General features: G+C 41.0%; 1 protein-coding gene across 8 annotated transcripts in view; it reads left to right on the forward strand.

Annotated features, from left to right (window-relative positions):
* herc1 (HECT and RLD domain containing E3 ubiquitin protein ligase family member 1) overlaps positions 1–19,668 on the forward strand; it is a 466,732-nt gene that overhangs the window by 160,162 nt on the left and 286,902 nt on the right. For 7 of the 8 annotated variants that reach the window (XM_072553323.1, XM_072553316.1, XM_072553320.1 and 4 more), the window contains 4 exons: positions 993–1,113; positions 2,071–2,236; positions 7,263–7,578; positions 17,279–17,399. In XM_072553323.1, coding sequence (XP_072409424.1) covers positions 993–1,113; positions 2,071–2,236; positions 7,263–7,578; positions 17,279–17,399 — 724 coding nt within the window. The remainder of the gene's footprint in view (positions 1–992; positions 1,114–2,070; positions 2,237–7,262; positions 7,579–17,278; positions 17,400–19,668) is intronic. The other variant, XM_072553319.1, reaches the window with a different exon arrangement.

A 19,668-nucleotide genomic window follows, 5' to 3' on the forward strand; every position in this document is an offset into this window, starting at 1 on the left:
AGTCGGGAGGTCATGTTGTGGCTGTAGAGGACATTGGTTAGGCCATTTTTGGAATACGGAATGCAATTCTGTGATCCCAGCTATAGAAAAGATGTTGTGAAACTTGAAAAGGTTCAGAAAGATTTACAGGGTTGGAGGATTTGAGCTATAGTAGGGAGAGAGTGGGGCTGTTTTCCCTGGAGCGACGGAAGCTGAGGGGTGACCTTATAGAGATTTATAAAATAATGAGGGTCATGGATAGGTAAATAGCCAAGGTCTTTCCCTGGGATGGGGGAGTCCAGAACAAGAGGTAGTAGGTTTAGGGTGAGAGGGGAAAAATGTAAAAGTGACCTAAGTGGCAACCTTTTTCATGCAGAGGGTGGTGCATGTATGAAATGAGCTGCCAGAGGAAGAGGCAGAGGTTGTTACAACTACAACATTTAAAATACAGCTGGATGGGTGTATGAAGACGAAGGGATTAGAGCATATGAGCCACATGTTGGCAAATGGGACTAGATTAGATGAGGATGTCTGGCTGACATAGATGAGTTGGCCCGAAGGGTCTGTTTCCATGCTGTGTGTCTCCATGACTCTGGAGAGCAAAGTTAGAAGAGGCTTATTGATGTTTTGTTTCAACTGACTCTGAGTGAGATGTTCCTGCTCCAAATCAGGTAGCAGCCTTCTCAATGCTGAGGTAAGATTTAATTGAAGAAGTTTGGGTTGCAACAGAAGACTGTTGGAATGTCTTTTTGTAAAAGTCATGAACCTTCTCACAATTTATTTGTCACATGTTGCCAATTGAAAAAGAGCAACCTCAGTTACCCGAATGTCAATTATCCGAATTTCAGATTATCTGAACAAGATCTCAAGGTCCCGTAAAAACATTGTCTGTTATCCAAACAATCAGTTATCCAAACAGCATACTCCCCACCGGTCTCATTCGGATGATCAAGGTTGCTCTGTATTCCATTCATCAACATTTTCAAACCTGATGTTTTTCTAATATCTTTTAGGTATCAGCCAAGTAAAACACTTGCAGAAATATATCGTTGTGTTTACAAAGTTCGTAACAAACTGCTAGCATGCAAAAACCTGGAACTTATCCAGACCCAGTCACTTTCCAGTGAAAGGAGAGTAAGTTTTTGAAATAACTTTTTAAAAATATAAATAATTCAAATGTAACTGAGTTAGCCCATTCAAATATTCTTGACAATGTTGCATGAGTAAAATGCAATAATGTTCTGTAAAGCATGCTGTCTGTCTCTATGGACAAATGTATTTGCAACAAAGCCTGTCAGACAGCTCTCCCCAATTTTAATATGAGTACCCAGATTTTAGTAAATTGGACTTTGCAAGATCAAGGGCTGGGATTGCTGTCGAAACTCGTGGTAGCATCAGTGGAGAGAAAGCGGAGTTAACATTTTGAGTCTGGTGACCTTTCTCGAGGACATAGTTTTTGTTTCAGATTTCCAGCATTTTCACTTTGTTTTATTTTTGTATAACTGTTGTTCTCATTGCTGAGGTTAATACCAGGTGGCTCATCTGGGTTCAGTTTTGCTGTGTTCTTCTTGCTTGAAAAATGTGTTTTGAAGATGAAAAGCCAAGGATTTAGCAAATCCCTCTGTGTTGTTGTAGTCTTTAAATGAAAATGATCCATTATGCATACTTTTTGTTTGATTCAATCAGTCTCTGCCTGTTCAAGTTGTTAGTCTTGAGGAATAACTGTTCATCAATTTCAGTTTTGAATCACTTTTTTTTAGCCAGCCCACAAAATGGGTCTAATAATGTTTTGCTGGAAAAGCGCAGCCGGTCAGGCAGCATCCAAGGAACAGGAGAATCGACATTTCAGGCATCGGCCCAGGAAGGGCTGATGCCCGAAACATCGATTCTCCTGTTCCTTGGATGCTGCCTGACCTGCTGCGCTTTCCAGCAACACATTTTCAGCTCTGATCTCCAGCATCTGCAGTCCTCACTTTCTCCTCTAATAATGTTTTCTAAAGGAAAGATATAGTATTGATTTCTCAAATAAATAATGCAAAATACCACAATGTTTTAAAAAAAAGTTTTACTTTACCTTCCCTTTTTCTCAAGTTATCTGAAAATCAAGACACGACAGATGTTGATCTTCAAGAGCTTTCTTTCACTCGTACCATTGATGAAGAAGCTGAAATGGAAGAGCAGGCATATCGAGACCGTGAAGATGAGCATCTGGAACAAGAGGAGGAAGAAAGGGAGCAAGACGTCATGACTGCTGGAAGTAAGTAAATATATCTAGAACTAATTTGTTTGAATGGCATTTGGGTACAAGTCAAATTGTTTGTCTTGTAGTCCGAGCAAATAATATAGTAGTTGCCCATTGTTTCATTCATGTTGTATGATGGCCATGATTGGAGTATTGCTTGTGGTTCTGGTCGCCACATTATAAGTAGGATGTGGAGTCTTTGGAGAGGATGCAAAAGAGGTTTACCAGAATATTGCTTGGATTGGAATGTATTTGCTATAAGGAGAGGTTGGACAAACTTGGAGCATCAGAGGTTGAAGGGATGACCTGACTGAAGTATATAAAATTGTGAGGCATAGATAGGTAGATAGTCAGTCTTTTCCCCAGGGTGGAAATGTCAAATACTAGGAGGCATAAGTTTAAGGAGAGAGGAGATAAGTTTAAGGGAAATGTGCGAGGAAGGTTTTTTTTCCACACACAGAGTGGTGGGTGCCTGGAACATATAGCTGGGGACATGGTAGAAGCAGAAATGATAGCAATGTCTCATAGGCATTTACATAGATGCATGAAAAGGCAGGGAATCAAGGGATATGGACAATGTGCTGGCAGATAAAATTAGTTTAGAATGGCATCATGGTTAGCCATGGTCTGTTTCTGTGTTGTACTGTTCTAAATTCTGTCTAGAAAATTAATAATTTACAAATTTCAAACTAAATTATTTGTCCTAATCTACCAACTGCTGTTAGCAATGGTCATCTCCAATAAGCAGAAACAAACCTGGAGGTGACGATTAACCAACTTCTTGGATGTAGTTGAAGATTTTTTTGGTAGTTGTATAGCTAAATTAACCAGATCAACATTAAAGATAGCTGTAATATTATTCTTTTGGTGTAAACTGTTGTTGGTCCTAATTAGTGCAAATGATTTTCACCGATGGTGGTTGTACTATTGAAGCAACAATTCCAAACAACACTGCTAAAGTTTGGCTTGCATTCTTGAAATAGTATGTCTTTTATACCTTGTGGGCTTAACTGTTTCCTCAGCCTTTTGCTGGATTCCTATGTGGTATTTTCTTTTTGAGGGTTGTATCAAAGTGTGCCAATATCTCAAGCAGTTAAGCTGTTAATACTGTGAAATAGCCAGAAAATCTTGTGGATGCTGCTTTTAGTCAGATGGGAAAAAAAATACCATAAAGGGATTTAGCCTTTTATGGTTTTCTTCAGTTTGAAAATTGGACCTTCTGGTCAGACATTCAGAAGAATATCTCTGTTTGAAGAATTTAAGATAATCCATTTTATTTTTTAACCATTTCTCTTCGTGTAGTTGAAGAGATTTATGTCCATATTTTTTGCAAGGTGAGTTTTTCGACTGCTAAATGTTAACACTATTTCAGACATGTTGCATTATTAGTTTGCATATTGTATAACATGCTGTTTGCTTTCGGAAAAGAATGAATATTAAATCTAAAGCAGTGCATCCTGCATTGGAGCAACTGTTTGAGTAGAGGAGTTGCTAGGATTTGGAATGCGTTGGTTTGGAGAGTGGTGGAAGTAGATTCCATTAGAGGATTCAAAAGACAGCTGGATATGTATTTGAAAGTGATAAATTTTGAGGACGATGGAGATAAGGCTGGAGAATGAGACGAGCTGGGTAGCTTTCTCAGGGACCGGTACAGACACAATGAGTCTAATGGCCTTCTAATCCCTCTATACTGTAAAATTGTATGATTCTGAATCATTATAGACTTTCCTTCCTTGAGATTTATTATCTCAATACAAAAAAGGTAAATCAAAAGTAACAGGAAGAGAATTTGGTGGAGAAACTCTGCAGCATTTGTGGAGAGAAAGTAGAGTTAACATTTCAAATCCAGTGACTGTTTTTCAGAACTGTTGTTACAATGTAATGTCAGTAATGAAGTTTGAATAGTAAGGTGTTTCTGCATTTGGTCCTGCCCTTCATAACAAAGGTACTTTGCTCTTTCCATTTAAGCCTGAAGTTAAACATGGGATATTAGAGATTGTGTGATCTACAGATTTTCTCACACGGGTCAGCAAAATCTATTTCACATTTTCCATGCTCAAAATAGTCAAAAGAATTCTCAGTACTGTACTTGAAATTTCAATGCAATTCAACTCCCTGTAGTTTTTTAAAAATGTGTCATCTTATGGTTCCAAAATGAAATAACGTTGCTCTAAACTAAAGATCAAAATAACTCTTTTAGCTGACAGCAAATGTTTGCATTCCCAAGTAAATGTGTTACAAGATAGTTGAGCCTGTGGTCTGAAAAGGAAGCTATATTCACAGGGAGTACATGTTGGAGCATCAGGGCTATATTGTTGTAACCAAGTCTCTGAACATCCTTCTGTAGTTATTTTGTAGTGAGCAAGAGATTTTGCAATCTTAGCAACATTTTTATTCACTAACTGCCAGTGCTTTTTAAAAATTTAGGTCTTTTGTTTAACCAAGCTATATTTTGACATTCCACTTCTTGAAAATTAGCCCTTGTTGAGCATTTCTTTCCACCTTGAAAGAATCTTTCATTTTCTAAGCGGCTTGCATTGCTGGTGTTTTGCATATTCATTTTCAGGAATATTTTGATGCTTGTGCTGCAGTGCTCCATTTCCCTTGAATGCAGGTAGAAGATACCCGATATCTCAATAAATAATGATTTGGAGATGCTGGTGTTGCACAGGGGTGTACAAAGTTAAAAATCACACAACACCAGGTTATAGTCCAACAGGTTTAATTGGAAGCACACTAGCTTTCGGAGTTCCGCTCCTTTGACAGGTGGTTGTGGAGGACAGAATGTAAGGCACAGAATTTATACCAAAAATTTACAGTGTGATGTAACTGAAATTATACATTGAAAAATACCTTGATTGTCTGTTGAGTCTTTCATCTGTTCAAGTACCATGATAGTTTCACTTCTTTCATGTGTAACTGACAAAACATTTTTATTTAAAGTTGCATTCTCAGGTTAACTGTAACAATTGGTGTTAGATTAGATTAGATTAGATTAGATTAGATTACTTACAGTGTGGAAACAGGCCCTTCGGCCCAACAAGTCCACACCGCCCCGCCGAAGCGTAACCTACATCTACATCTACCCCTTACCTAACACTACGGGCAATTTAGCATGGCCAATTCACCTGGCCTGCACATCTTTGGACTGTGGGAGGAAACCGGAGCACCCAGAGGAAACCCACGCAGACACGGGGAGAACGTGCAAACTCCACACAGTCACTCGCCTGAGGCGGGAATTGAACCCAGGTCTCAGGCGCTGTGAGGCAGCAGTGCTAACCACTGTGCCACCGTGCCGCCCACAGCTGGACAATATGTTGAAGGTGTTAGCCCCCTGTGTTCTCTGCCTATGCCATGGTGTTTAGATTGATTCTAATCTAAAAAGTGAGATAACAGAGTTTTACATGAATTCATGCAGTTTTTGAGCAAAGTACAATGTAACTCTGAAAGTACAAATTCACCCCACAAAATATATGCATATGTGTGCATGTGAGTCTGTGTGTGTGTGTCTGTCTGTCTGTCTGGGTTGGGGGGGTTGTGAATGTGAGAGAGAGTGTATATGTGTGTGTATGTGAGTGTAGAGTGTCTTGAGTCTATGAGGGAGTACATGTGGGAGTGTGTGTGTGGCTGGGTTGGGGGGTTGTGAGTGTCTGTGTGAGTGAGAGTAGAGTGGTCTAAGTCTCTGAGAGTGTGTGTGTGTGTGTCTGTCTGTGTGTGTGTGTCTGTCTGTCTGTGTGTGTCTCTCTCTCTCTCTCTCTCTCTCTCTCTCTCTCTCTCTCTCTCTCTCTCTCTCTCTCTCTCTCTCTCTCTCTCTCTCTCTCTCTCTCTCTCCATAGTGCAATAGTGGTCACCTGTAATGTGACATGAACCCAAGGTCCTAGTTGAGGCTCTCCCTATGGGTATGGAACTTAGCTATCAGCCTCTGCTCGGCCACTTTTCGCTGCTGCCTGTCCCGATGTCTGCCTTGGAGATGGAGTTACGGAGATAAGGCAGGAACAGGATACTGATTAAGGATGATTAGCCATGATCATATTGAATGGTGGTGCAGGCTCAAAGGGCAGAATGGCCTTCTCCTGCATCTATTGTCTATATGAGAATGGTCACCCGAAGGACCGAGGTAGAATGTCCTGGGCGGCTGAAATGTTCCCCAACTGGGGTTATGTCACACTACAGCTGACTACTGTTGCACTATACACGTATGCATATACAAAGACACTCACACTCCCACACTCACACGTACATCCTCTCAGAGACTTCGACCACTCTACACTTGCTCACACACATATACACTCTCTCTCACAGACACTCTCAACGCCCACCTCAGCCACACACACACTCCCACACTCTCACATGCACCCCCTCATAGACTTAAGACACTATACTCTCATACACACACATATATACACTCTCTCTCACACTCTCAATCCCCCAACCCAGACAGACGCACACACACACACATATATTTTGTGGGGTGAATTTGTACTTTCAGAGTTATATTGTACTTTGCTCAAAAACTGCATGAATTCATGTAAAACTCTGTTATCTCACTTTTTAGATTAGAATCAATCTAAACACCATGGCATAGACAGCGAACACAGGGGGCTAACAACTTCAACATATTGTCCAGCTAACACCAATTGTTACAGTTAACCTGAGAATGCAACTTTTAAAAAATGTTTTATCATTTACACATGAAAGAAGTGAAACTATCATGGTATTTGAACAGATGAAAGACTCAACAGACAATCAAGGTATTTTTCAATGTATAATTTCAGTTACATCACACTGTAAATTTTTGGTATAAATTCTGTGCCTTACAATTGTGTCCTCCACACCCACCTGATGAAGGAGCGGTGCTCCGAAAGCTAGTGTGCTTCCAATTAAACCTGGTTGGACTATAACCTGGTGTTGTGATTTTTAACTCAATAAATAAAGTATCGGTGATGTCACTTCAAAATAAATTGGTATTATTTTGGTCTAACCTTCTACTAGCATTTAATGAGTGCTCTGTTTATTTGTGTTTTTTTGTTACATATTACAGAAATCTTTCAATGTTTCCTATCAGCACGTGAAGTTGCTCGTAGTCGTGATTGTGACAGAATGAGCAGCACATCTGGAATTGGGAATGGAACTGTTGTTCGACTAGAGGATCCACAGTCTCAACTCCGGGAAGAACGGCGAGTCAGCACTGGACTCACAGAAGGACAGGACCTTTACACAGCAGCATGCAACTCTGTCATTCATCGATGTGCATTGTTAATTCTAGGTGTCACCCCAGTCATTCAAGAGTTGTATCAAAAAGATGAAGGCCAGATAGGACATTCTACGACTAATGAAGGGCTTGGTTTTATGACCAGGTTAGAAACCGTTTTTTTTTAAAAGAATATAATCAAACAGTGTATCTCCTATCAACACACTTGAACAGATGTTGGTATTGATGACGCTGTCATTATGTGCCCTCACTGCACAAGAATTGAAAATATTGCATCCATTGCCAGCAAAACCATCAACTAACTGGAAGCAAAACTAAAAACCTTTGGATCTGTTTGAGCCTGACCCTGCCTAGTCATGATTCTTTTTGTCTTAGTTTTAAAAAAATGCAGGGACAACTCAAAGTGGTTTACCAACTGTCTTGTCTGAGGGAGACATTTTTGCACCAGTGACTTTTTTTGCAAGAGAAACTGAACAGAACACAACTCTAAAAGCCACAGTATCATCACAGTTTACAGTTGATAAGAGAATTAGGTGTGTGCTAAATAGTGAGGAATTTTACCTTGGATTACAGGAGAATAGAAATAGTCTGATCAGTGGCAAATGGAATACAATCTGAAAAAGTGTGAGGTGGTACACTTGAGCAGCACAAACAGGCAAGAAAATATATGATGAATGATTAAAACCTGGAAAGCGCCAAGAATTAGATGTCCATTAAGGTGATGGGACCAGTAGATAAAAGTGGTTAAGAAGCCATATTGGATACTTGTCTTTATTAGCTAAGGTATAGAGCTTAAAAGCAGGGTGCTCATGCTGGAACTATATAAAACTTTGGTTGGTCTACAGATGCATTCTGGAATCCACATTATAGGAGGGATGTGATTGCACTGGAGAGGGTGCAGAGGAGATTTATTAAGTTGTTTCCTGGGCTGCAGAGTTTAAGTTATGAGGTGAGATTAGATAGACTGGAGTTGCTCCTTTTGGAGCAGAGGATATTATTAAGATGTATAAAATTGAGTGATAGGAAGGAATGTTTCCTCTTGGTGGAAGGATCAAGGAACAGAGGGACATAGATTTAAGGTAATAGGTAAGATGTTCAGAGGAGATATGAGAAAGTTTTCCTTCACCCAGATGGTGGTGGAATCTGGACTCTGTCTATAAGGGAAATAGAGCCAAAGGATATTGAAGAAGTATGCAATGAGCACTTGGAATGATAAAGCATACAAGGCGATCGGCCAACTACAGGAAAATGGGATTGGAAGAATTAGATTCCTTTTTTGATCATTACGAACTCCAATGGCCTTTTTCTGAGCTGTAGACCTCTGATGACTCTGACGCTGTATCATTCTGTAACCGATTATGACTGAAACAGACCTTGGACTCCATTCTATGAAGTATGGGCGGCACGGTGGCACAGTGGTTAGCACTGCTGCCTCACAGCACCAGAGACCCGGGTTCAATTCCTGCCTCAGGCTGTGTGGAGTTTGCACATTCTCCCCGTGTCTGCGTGGGTGTCTTCCGGGTGCTCTGGTTTCCTCCCACAGTCCAAAAATGTGCAGGTTCGGTGAATTGGCCATACTAAATTGCCCGTAGTGTTAGGTGCAGGGGTAAATGTAGGGGAATGGGTCTGGGTGGGTGCGCTTCGACGAGTCGGTGTGGACTTGTTGGGCCGAAGGGCCTGTTTCCACACTAAGTAATCTAATCTAATCTTACCTTCTTCTTTTCAACTCCATCAGTAAGTTGAATATGTTTTGGATACTTCTAGATCAACTTTCTTTTACATTACTCCCACTTACATCATTTATAGCACAGATGTGGCCTTTCGGTGAATCATATAGAATGGCCTACTCCGGAGTAGGTTAAACTTGGCCTGCTAGTGGGAATTAGGGTGACTGTGGGGAGCACTTTGGGACCAGTGACCATACTTCTATTGATTTTAAATTTGTTAAGGAGAGGGACAAAACTGGTCCACTGGTTCAAGTTCTAAATTGGGGCAAGGCAAATTTTGATGGAATTATTAAACAGGAGATTGCAGAGATTGATTGGCGTAGTTTGTTTCCAGGTAAAGGGACCTCTGGCAAGCGGGAGGCCTTTATAAGTGAGATAGTTGGACATCCAGATCAAATGTTCCTGTGAGGGCGAAGGGCAAGGTTGGCAGGAATAGGGGACCGTGAATGACATCTTTTGAGACTTTGACCAGAAAAAAGAAAGAGGTATGACTCAGGTATAGGCAGCTGGGATCAAGGGAATCCCTGGAGGTATATTGGGTGTACAAGAGTTTACTGAAAAAGGAAATCAGAAGAGTGAAAAGGAGGCACGAGATAGCCTTGGCTGAGAAGATTAGGGTGAATCAAAAGAGGTTCTTTAAATCTATTAAAGGAAGAAGAACAACTAGGGTGAGAATAAGACCTCTCAAGGACCAAAGTGGACATGAATGAGTAGAACTACAGGAGATAGGCAAGGTCTTCAATGAATATTTCTCGTCTGCGTTTATCATGGAGAAAGACATGAAGACTTGGGGAAGTTAGTGGTCATATCTTGGAGAGAGTCCATATTACAGTAGAGGAGATGCTGAACGTATTAGAGGGTTTCCTAAGTCAGTACATTGACAGGCCAACGAGGGGAGAGGCCATTCTAGACTTGGTGCTCAGAAATGAGCCGGGGCAGGTATAAGATCTTGTGGTGGGAGAGCATTTTGGTGATAGTGACCACAATTGCCTCACATTCTACATAGCTATGGAGAAGGAGAGGTTTAGGCAAAATGGGAGGATATTTAATTGGGGAAGAGGAAACTATGGTGCGATTAAACATGAGTTAGGAAGCATGGATTGGGAGCAATTGTTCCATGGTAAAGGAACTATAGACATGTGGAGACTGTTTAAGGAACAGTTGTTGCAAGTGATGAATAAATATGTCCCTTTGAGACAGGCAAGAAGTGGTAAGATAAAGGAACCTTGGATGACGAGAGAGGTGGAACTTCTCGTCAAAAGGAAAAAGGTAGCTTGCATAAGGTGGAGGAAGCTAGGGTCAAGCTCAGCTCTAGAGGATTACAGGCAGGTGAGGAAGGAGCTTAAAAATGGTCTGAGGAGAGCCAGAAGGGGGCACGAGAAAGGCTTGGCAGAATGGATTAGGGAGAACACAAAGGCATTTTACACTTATATGAGGAATAAGAGAATGGTCAAAGAAAGAGTAGGGCCGATCAGGAATAGCATAGGAAATTTGTGTGTGGAATCTGAGGAGGTAGGGAAGCCCTAAATGAGTTTTTTGCTTCTGTCTTTATGAAAGAAACAAACTTTGTAGTGAATGAAACCTTTGAAGAGCAGGTGTGCATGCTGGAATGGCTAGAGAAAGAGGAAGCTGGTGTGCTGAAAATTTTGTCAAACATTAAGATTGACAAGTCGCCAGGCCAAGACCAGATTTGTCCTCGGCTGCTTTGGGAAATGAGAAATGCAATTGCTGCGCCACTTGTGAAGATCTTTGCTTCCTCACTCTCCACTGGAGTCGTATCTGAGGACTGGAGAGAGGCAAATGTAATTCCTCTCTTCAAGAAAGCAAATAGGGAAATCCCGGCAATTACAGACCAGTAAGTCTCACGTCTTTCGTCTGCAAGGTGTTAGAAAGGATTCTGAGGGATAGGGTTTATGACAACTGGAAGAGCATGGCTTGAGTAATTACAATCAACACAGCTTTGTGAGGGGCAGGTCATACCTCACAAACCTTATCGAGTTCTTTTAGGATGTGACTAGAAAAGTTGATGAGGGTCGAGCTATGGATGTAGTGTATATGGACTTCAGCAAGTCATTTGATAAGGTTCCTCATGGTAGGCTCTTTCAGAAGGTCAGGCGGAATGGGATACATGGGAACCTAGCTGTCTGGATACAGAATTGGCTGGCCAACAGAAGACAGCGAGTGGTAGTAGAAGGAAAATATTCTGCCTGGAAGTCTGTGGTGAGTGGTGTTCCACAGGGCTCTATCCTTGGGCCTCTACTATTTAGAATTTTTATTAATGCCTTGGATGAGGGGATTGAAGTTTGCAGATGACACAAAAGGTGGAGGTGTCGTTGACAGTATAGAGGGCTGTTGTAGGCTACAGCGGGACATTGACAGGATGCAGAGATGGGCTAAGAGGTGGCAGATGGAGTTGAACCTGGATAAATGCGAGGTGATGCATTTTGGAAGATCGAATTTGAAAGCTGAGTACAGGATTAAGGATAGGATTCTTGGCAGTGTGGAGGAACAGAGGGATCTTGGTGTGCAGGTACATAGATCCCTTAAAATGGCTATCCAAGTGGACAGGGTTGTTAAGAAAGCATATGGTGTTTTGGCTTTCATTAACAGGGGGATTGGGTTTAAGAGTCGTGAGATCTTGTTGCAGCTCTATAAAACTTTGGTTAGACCGCACTTGGAATACTGAGTTCAGTTCTAGTCGTCCTATTATAGGAAAGATGTGGATGCTTTGGAGAGGGTTCAGAGGAGGTTTACCAGGATGCTGCCTGGACTGGAGGGCTTATCTTATAAGGAGAGGTTGACTGAGCTCGGACTTTTTTCAGTGGAGAAGAGGGGACCTAATTGAGGTATACAAGATAATGAGAGGCATAGATAGAGTCGATAGCCAGAGACTATTTCCCAGGGCAGAAATGACTAACACGAGGGGTCATAGTTTTAAGCTGGAGGAAGGTATGGAGGGGATGTCAGAGGCGGGTTCTTTACACAGAGAATTGTGAGAGCGTGGAATGTGTTGCCAGCAGCAGTTGTGGAAGCAAGGTCATTGGGGACATTTAAGAGACTGCTGGACATGCATATGGTCACAGAAATTTGAGGGTGCATACATGAGGATCAGTGGTCGGCACAACGTCAGCTGAATGGCCTGTTCTGTGCTGTACTGTTCTATGTTCTATATTCAGGTAGATAAATCTCCTGGTCCTGATCAGATATATTTAAGAAACCGGCAAGAGGCTGGAGAAGAAGTTGCGGGAGCTGTGGAATTTTTGCATCATTGTTAGCCATGGGTGTGAGGCCTGGAAGCCTGGATGGTAGCAAATGTTTACCCTTATTCTAGAAGAGCTGCAAAGATAAACCTGGGAGCTATAGACCAATAGGTGTATCATCTGTAGTGGATAAGTAACTTGAGAACATTCTGAGAGATAAGATGTACATGCATTTGGACAGGCAGGGTTTGCTGACAGGAGCAGTCAGCACGGCATTGTGCATGGGCGATCATACTTCACAAATTTGTTAGAGTTCTAAGATGGAGCGACTAGGAAAGTTCACAAGCACAGAGTGGTCAAATCGTCTGTGTGGATTTCAGTAAGGCCTTTGATAAGGTTCCACATGCTAAGCTGCTCTGGAAGGTTAAATCGCAGGGAAGCCAGGGAGCCCTGGCAAATTGGATACACAATTGGCTTGATGGTAGGCAGCAGAGGGTAATAGTGGAAGGATGCTTGTCAGACTGGAGGCCTGTAACTAGCCTGTGCTAGGCCCATTACTGTTTGTTATCTATATCAATGATTTGGATGAGAATGTGCAAGACATGATTAGTAAATTTGCAGATGACACTAAAATAGGCGGTATCATGGGCAGTGAGGAAGGTAATCAGAAATTACAGCAGGACCTTGATCAGCTGGGGAAGTGGGCCGAGAATGGCAAATGCAGTTTAATGCAGTCTTGCATTTGGAAAATCATATCAAGGCAGGAGTGTTGTGGTGAATGGTAGGGCCTTAAGGAGTGTTTTAGAGCAGAGGAACCTTGGTGCACAGTTCTCTGAAAATGGAGTCCAGGTAGACAGGGCAGTGAAGAAGGTTTTTAGCACACTGACCTTCTTCAGTCAAGGCATTGAGTATTGATGTTGGAAAGTTATGTCGCAGTTGTACAAGGACATTGATGAGCCCACAGTTGGAGCGTTGTGTTCAGTTTTAATCACCCTGCTATAGAAAGCGTATTTTTAAACTGGAAAGAGTGTAGAATTTTACACGGATATTGCCAGGACTCAACTGTCTGAGTTAGATGGAGAGGTTAGACAAGGTAGGACTTTTTTCTTTTGGAGAGTAGGAGACTAAGGGGGGGGATCTGAAAGAAGTGTATAAGATCATGAAGGGTATGAATACAGTGAATGCATTCCATCTTTTTCTCAGGTTTGGGGAATCATGGACTAGAGGGCATCAGTTTAATGCTACAGGGGAAAAAATAAAAGGGAAGCTTAGTGTCAACATTTTTTACACAGAGGCTGGTAAGCATATGGAATGAGCTGGCAGTGGAAGTGGTTGAGGTGTGTATATTAACAACATTTAAAAGGCATTGAAACATATATATGGATAGGAAAGGTTTAGAAGGACATTGGGTTAGCATAGGTGGATATTTTGGTAAGATGGACCAGTTTGATGCCAAAGGGCCTGTCTCTATGCTGGAGGACTCCATATCCATTCTGGTAACCTAACTCTGTTTACCAGCTTTTGACCCCTAGCCCTGGAGGCAATGGCATAGCAAGTTAGTATATCAATACAGCTTAAATGCAACAAGAATTTCTTGCTGAACAACTCTTCAGATAGTGATTTCCAGACTCCAACCATCCTCTGAGAAAAGGGTCTATACTGACATTTAAGTCGGAGCAGAAATAAACCATTCAGCCTCTCACACATGCTTCACCATTCAAAACTAAATAGTTATCGTTTAAAAGTCCCCATAGTCAAAACCAGAGTTATGTGTATATTCTACCCATCTTGGGTTATTCAGTTACAAGTGTGACATAATGAGGATCTTAAGGTCAAACTGGTCAATGACTCAGGTTTCTATGATTTCCAAGTTCTCAGAAATAAGGTTTATGTTTGAGTTGAAATTTAAGTCTCAAAGTTGAAGGTGTTATGTACCAAGCCAGACGCCTTCAAAACATTTCAAGAAGGCAGCACAGACCCTAACTTTTGTAGTTGCTTTAAACAGGTGTACAGTGTTATGTACCAGGAGTAATGCAGCTGGCTCTAACACTCACTTTTAAACAAACCAGAATTTATTCGTACATGAACAGAATGTAGAAGAACATAACTTATCTGAAAAGCCCCCTTGACTATTGCAAATTAATGATGCTATTCCAAATACTTGCAATATCACAATAAACACTCCCCCAGCAAAAAAATAGGTAAATCAAGTACAGGTTCTCACAGGAGAGATGTCAGAGAGAGAGAGAAGATCAGCATGGACCTGTTTCTTTGGGCCCAGCAGTTTCTCTGGGTTCCCAGCTAAAACTTGACCAGCAGCTGCAATCCAAACAGCTAGGCTGCTAAAACCAAACCAAATCAGAGAAACTGAACTGGCCACTCCCCTTTCATTGTATCAGTGTTTTTTTAAAAGCTTGAAAGCCTTTTGTGTGAGGTGGTACCTGTTATCTGAAATCAAATTGGCTCTAAAACCCATACAAATCAGACATATCAGAACCCCTGTGTTTGTGACCCCTCTCAAAAAAAAGGAGACAATAATCTTGTCAAAGGAGCAGCATTGTCACAAGGGATACCAGTTTAAGACCAAGAAGAGGCATTTCTGCTGACGGTTGAGAATCTTTGGAGCTGCTTGCCACAGAGTACTGTGGGTGCTGTGTCTTGTTTATATTTAAGGCTACAATAGTTTGATTGTTGATCTGTAGGGGAATCCAAAGTTATGAGTAAAAGGCAGGAAAGTGGACATGAAGATGATCCAATCAGCCATGATCCAATTGACTGGCAGGGCAGGCTCAAGGGGCAGAATTGCCTGCTCCTGTTCCTGTTTCTTACGGTCTTATGGTCTTCCATAAAACCATAAAAGATAGGAGTGGAAGTAAGGCAATTCAGCCCATCGAGTCCACTCCACCATTCAATCATGGCTGATGGGCATTTCAATGCCACTTACACACACATTCTCCGTATTCCTTAATTCCTTGCGAGATGAAGAAATTATCAATCTCTGCCTTGAAGACATTTAACGTCCCAGCCTCCAATGCGGTCCGAGGTAATGAATTTCACAGGCCCACCACTCTCTGGCTGAAGAAATGTCTTCTCACTTCCATTTTAAATTGACCCCCTCTTTTAGTATCGCACAAATGTTACAGTATGTTCTAGACATTGCAAGAATAATTTAAATGAAATTATGTCCCGATCATTGTGTCACTAGTTATGTGGACAAACTTAACTGACTTTTTTGATTTACAGAATGTTATGATTTCAGTTGATTCTTCTACTGGACAAGTCAGATCCCAGAGTCAAGCTTGGCTATTCAGTCATTGAACATATTCACAATAAGTTCTCAAAGTATTTTGAGAAAACAACATCAAGAGAAACATGAACTGAATTACACTGTGCAATAACTATTGGTGCTTTCTCATCAGAAAGAAAGATTCATCTCTATTGTCCCAGCAATGCCCTTAGAAACACTTAAATCACTGTCAAGTGTCAATACTACCTTCAAACGAAAGATTCTTGTTCAGCTGCCATGGCTGTTATTGGTGTCTTTTCAGAAAATAAGTGCTGCTTTCTTTAATTAACATTTCACCCTGAGATCCTTGAAACAAGCTGCTATTCCAAATTTCTGAACCTGTGTTTGAAACAGGCTTCTAGGATGTCTTTCTCTCTGACCCCACAGCCTTTTATCTGGAGTTTTCTTCTCACTGACATCTGTGCAGCCTGGTATTTATTCTCAGATCTCACTGTATGGAGAATATCAATAACAGCATTCTGGTTATGGGATATTTCCTTCTGCATGAGCCTGTTTCTGTCTCCTTCTCTCACATCATAGATGATGTGAAGCTTAAGTTAGCGAACACCTAATTCTGTTCAAAATTACTTTGACTATTTAGCAAAAAAAAGGATCAACTCTTCACAGAACTGAAACACTACAATTCATTTTTCTTCCACTTTAGAATACAAGTTCTCAAATAACAGTACTGCTGTTGGGCATTCTTTATTATTCATTATTTTTATTCTATTTGTTTATCAGTTTTTGTTTGGAGATGTGAACTGGGCACTGAGAGTTAAAGGTAACTTTTGGACTGTGGGGAATAGCTTGTGTTAAAAGGAAAATGGACAAAACAAGCTTTTATTTATTCAAGAGGCCAGGCCTGGAAGTTACTTGCAGGTTGATTTGTGATCAAAGTGTTCTTGAGATGTTACATCGTCAGGGAAAAGCATGATGTTTGAACAGATGGCTGAAGTTGACTGTTCACAAGGTCTGTACCTGGGAATTGGTTCTAGCAAATGTGCAAAAGACTTTCTGCGTGGCATAAAATGTATGGTAACTGGGACCTCATGGAGGAGATGGTTAGTCTGACATGCAGTGGAGGGAGTTACAAGGATAACTACTTTTATCTGAGTGAACGGAATAAAATTTCAAAAATATCTAACAAAACCATCATCTATGCCTGTAGAACAGTACAATGGGAAACTACTTAACTAATCTGACTAGTTTCTTCTATTTTCTTTGAGTTATCTCTTAACTGTTTGTTGTCTGTCTGATGTGTGAATGGGGCTGAAAACAAAGGTTTGGGTTTAAAGCATAGATAGTAAAATTTTACTCTGCTAATTGTATTGTTTATAAATTGTTAGACTTTTAAAATGCAAATGAGTGCCTGGAACTGAGTATCTGCACAGTCTGGAATTGGTTATGCAAAAGTCTGGTTAGGAACCATTGCGATCAATTTTAAGGGTCTTCAAAGGTTGTAATTTTACTGTATTATGAATGCAGAGATAGAAGGGCTGATTTGGTTCTGCTGTCTGTTTGTCATAACACTACCTTCATAATAGTAAGTAAACTTTGACAAATCTTTTGAAAGTGTGATTTAATTTGAAGTTTGGAGAGAACTTCAATGATAACTGGATTTATTTCTTCCAGGAGTGAAAGTTTGACAGCAGAAAGCCATCCTGTGCTATCAAATTCAACCTACAAACTAACTAAATCGAGAAGTGAATCAGACTTGTCTCAGCCTGAATCTGATGAGGAAAGTTGTGCATTTGTAAGTATTTCAGCTGTGCAGATTGGTAGAATAATAATCTTTTAAAAATGCCACGATAGGGTTTATAGTGACTTGTACAGCAGCTACCTTATAGCCAATGTAGTAAATACTGTCACTATTATGTTGTAGGAAATGCAGCAGCAAATTGCGCACAAACAGGTCAAATAAACAGCATGATGACTATGACCAGATCTTCTGTTTCTGTGATGTTGATTTGACAGATAAATATTGACCAGAAATTCCTGCTTTTCTTTAGAGTAGGGCAGTGGATATTTTGCCTCAATCCAAGAGAGCCTAGCAATAGTTCTGTAACTGTCCTGCAGTGGGACTTGAGCCCACAAATGTCTGACTCAGAAGTGAGAGCAACTGAGCCATGACTGTATGGGATTATTTCAGTTTATGAATCCAGTTATGTTTTTGGTTGCAAGATTCCAATGTTGCATATGTTTCAAAGTCCTGAAGATATGAAACTTGTTAATTCCATCCATGAAAGCTAGACTGGTAAAAAATGGATTCTGTATTCATGGTGCTGGAAGAGCACAGCAGTTCAGGCAGCATCCGAGGAGCAGTAAAATTGACATTTCGGGCAAAATCCCTTCATCAGTCAAAAATGTGCAAGCAAGGAAACTTTTTTATATCCAGGGAAAGTCCTGTTGTTGAAGTTAAGTGTCAAGATCCTTGAGGAGGGGAGAGGCAATTCTGTCAAGACAACCCCCATTTTTTGGGTGTTCGTGACCACCAAATTTGCAAAATACATTCTGAATTTGCCACATGCTAGTGAATATAGAAATAGGGCAAATGAATGCCTGGCTCAAGACTTAGTGCAAGAATTTAGATTCCTGGATCACTGGGACCATTTTTGAGGAAAGTAGGAAGGTTTGCACCTGATCCACATTGGGACCAGCATCCTGGTGTGAAGGTTTGCTAGTGCTGTTAGGTTTAAACTAGTCTGGTGGGGGAGGGGACACAGAATATCAATGAAATAGAGACACATCATGTTACTAGGAGAAAGTGAGGACTGCAGAAGCTGGAGAGTCAGAATCAAAAAATGTGGCACTGGAAAAGCACAGCAGGTCATGCATCATCCGAGGAGCAAGAGAGTTGTCATTTCGGGCATAAGTCCTTCATCAGAAATATGTTTAGAGTCTAGTGACTCTTCCTCAGAACTGAGGAAGGGTCATTGGACCTGAAGTGTTAATTTTGATTTTCCAGCAACTTCTGATTTGAAGCATCTGCAGTTCTTTTGCTTTTTATTAAGACTAATGAGTTAATGGCACGGATTGACACATTGAAGTATGATATTGTTACCATTACAGAAACATGGTTGAGGACCGGCAATTTAACATTCTGGGATATAGGATCTTTGGGCGAGACAGAGGAAGATGTAGAAAAGGTGGTGGTGTAGCACTATTAATTAACGAGTTAATTACTGCGATAAAAGGAGCTCAAACAAGGTATTGTTAAAAGGAGCTCAAACAAGGTTTTAAGGGTAGAACTTGGGAATGTTAAGAGGCCAGGCACTTCACTGGGAGTGTACTATAGGCCTCCATAGAGTCAGTGGGAATTAGAGGTGCAAGTAGGTAGACAGTTCACGTAGGTGTGGAAGAGTGATAATTGGGCAATTTTATGAGGGGATTTCAACTTTCCCAACATAAACTGGGATAGTCATAGTGTTAAAGGTTTGGAGGGGCAGATTGCTTGAAATGTAACCAGGGAAATTGTTGTATCAACGTGCAGAAGGCCAAAGAAGGGATTGTGCAGTGCCGGATCTGGTTTTGGGGAAAGATGCTGGACAAGTGTTCGATGTGACAGTGGACGAACCTTTTAGCAATACCGACCACACCACACAACAGTTCAAACTTGTTCTAGACAAGGAAAAATATGGCTTCAGATTGGGGGAAGGCAGATTTTATTAAAATAAAGGACAGGACCTGGACATGTTTGGCTGGGAACAGCTCAGTGTGGGTAAGTCTACAGTGGAGCTGTTGGGAGCATTCAAAAAGGAGCCGAATAGAGGACAGATCCAACATGTTTCCTTTAAAGGGAAATTTAGAAACAATAAGTTCAAAGAACCCTAGATGTCTCGGTCTCGGATGAGGAAAAAGAAGAAGGCTTTGAGTAAGTCCGAGGGAGCAATTCAGCTGCTACCCTACAGGAATAAAGTAAATGCGTTAGAGAACTTAAGAAAGCAAATAGAAGAACAAAAAGCATGAAAAAGGAATTTCAAACAAGATTAGGATTGGATTTGCTAAAATATTGAACAAATGCA

The sequence above is a fragment of the Chiloscyllium punctatum genome, chromosome 33 (assembly GCF_047496795.1).
Source record: "Chiloscyllium punctatum isolate Juve2018m chromosome 33, sChiPun1.3, whole genome shotgun sequence".
In the NCBI taxonomy this organism is placed as follows: domain Eukaryota; kingdom Metazoa; phylum Chordata; class Chondrichthyes; order Orectolobiformes; family Hemiscylliidae; genus Chiloscyllium; species Chiloscyllium punctatum.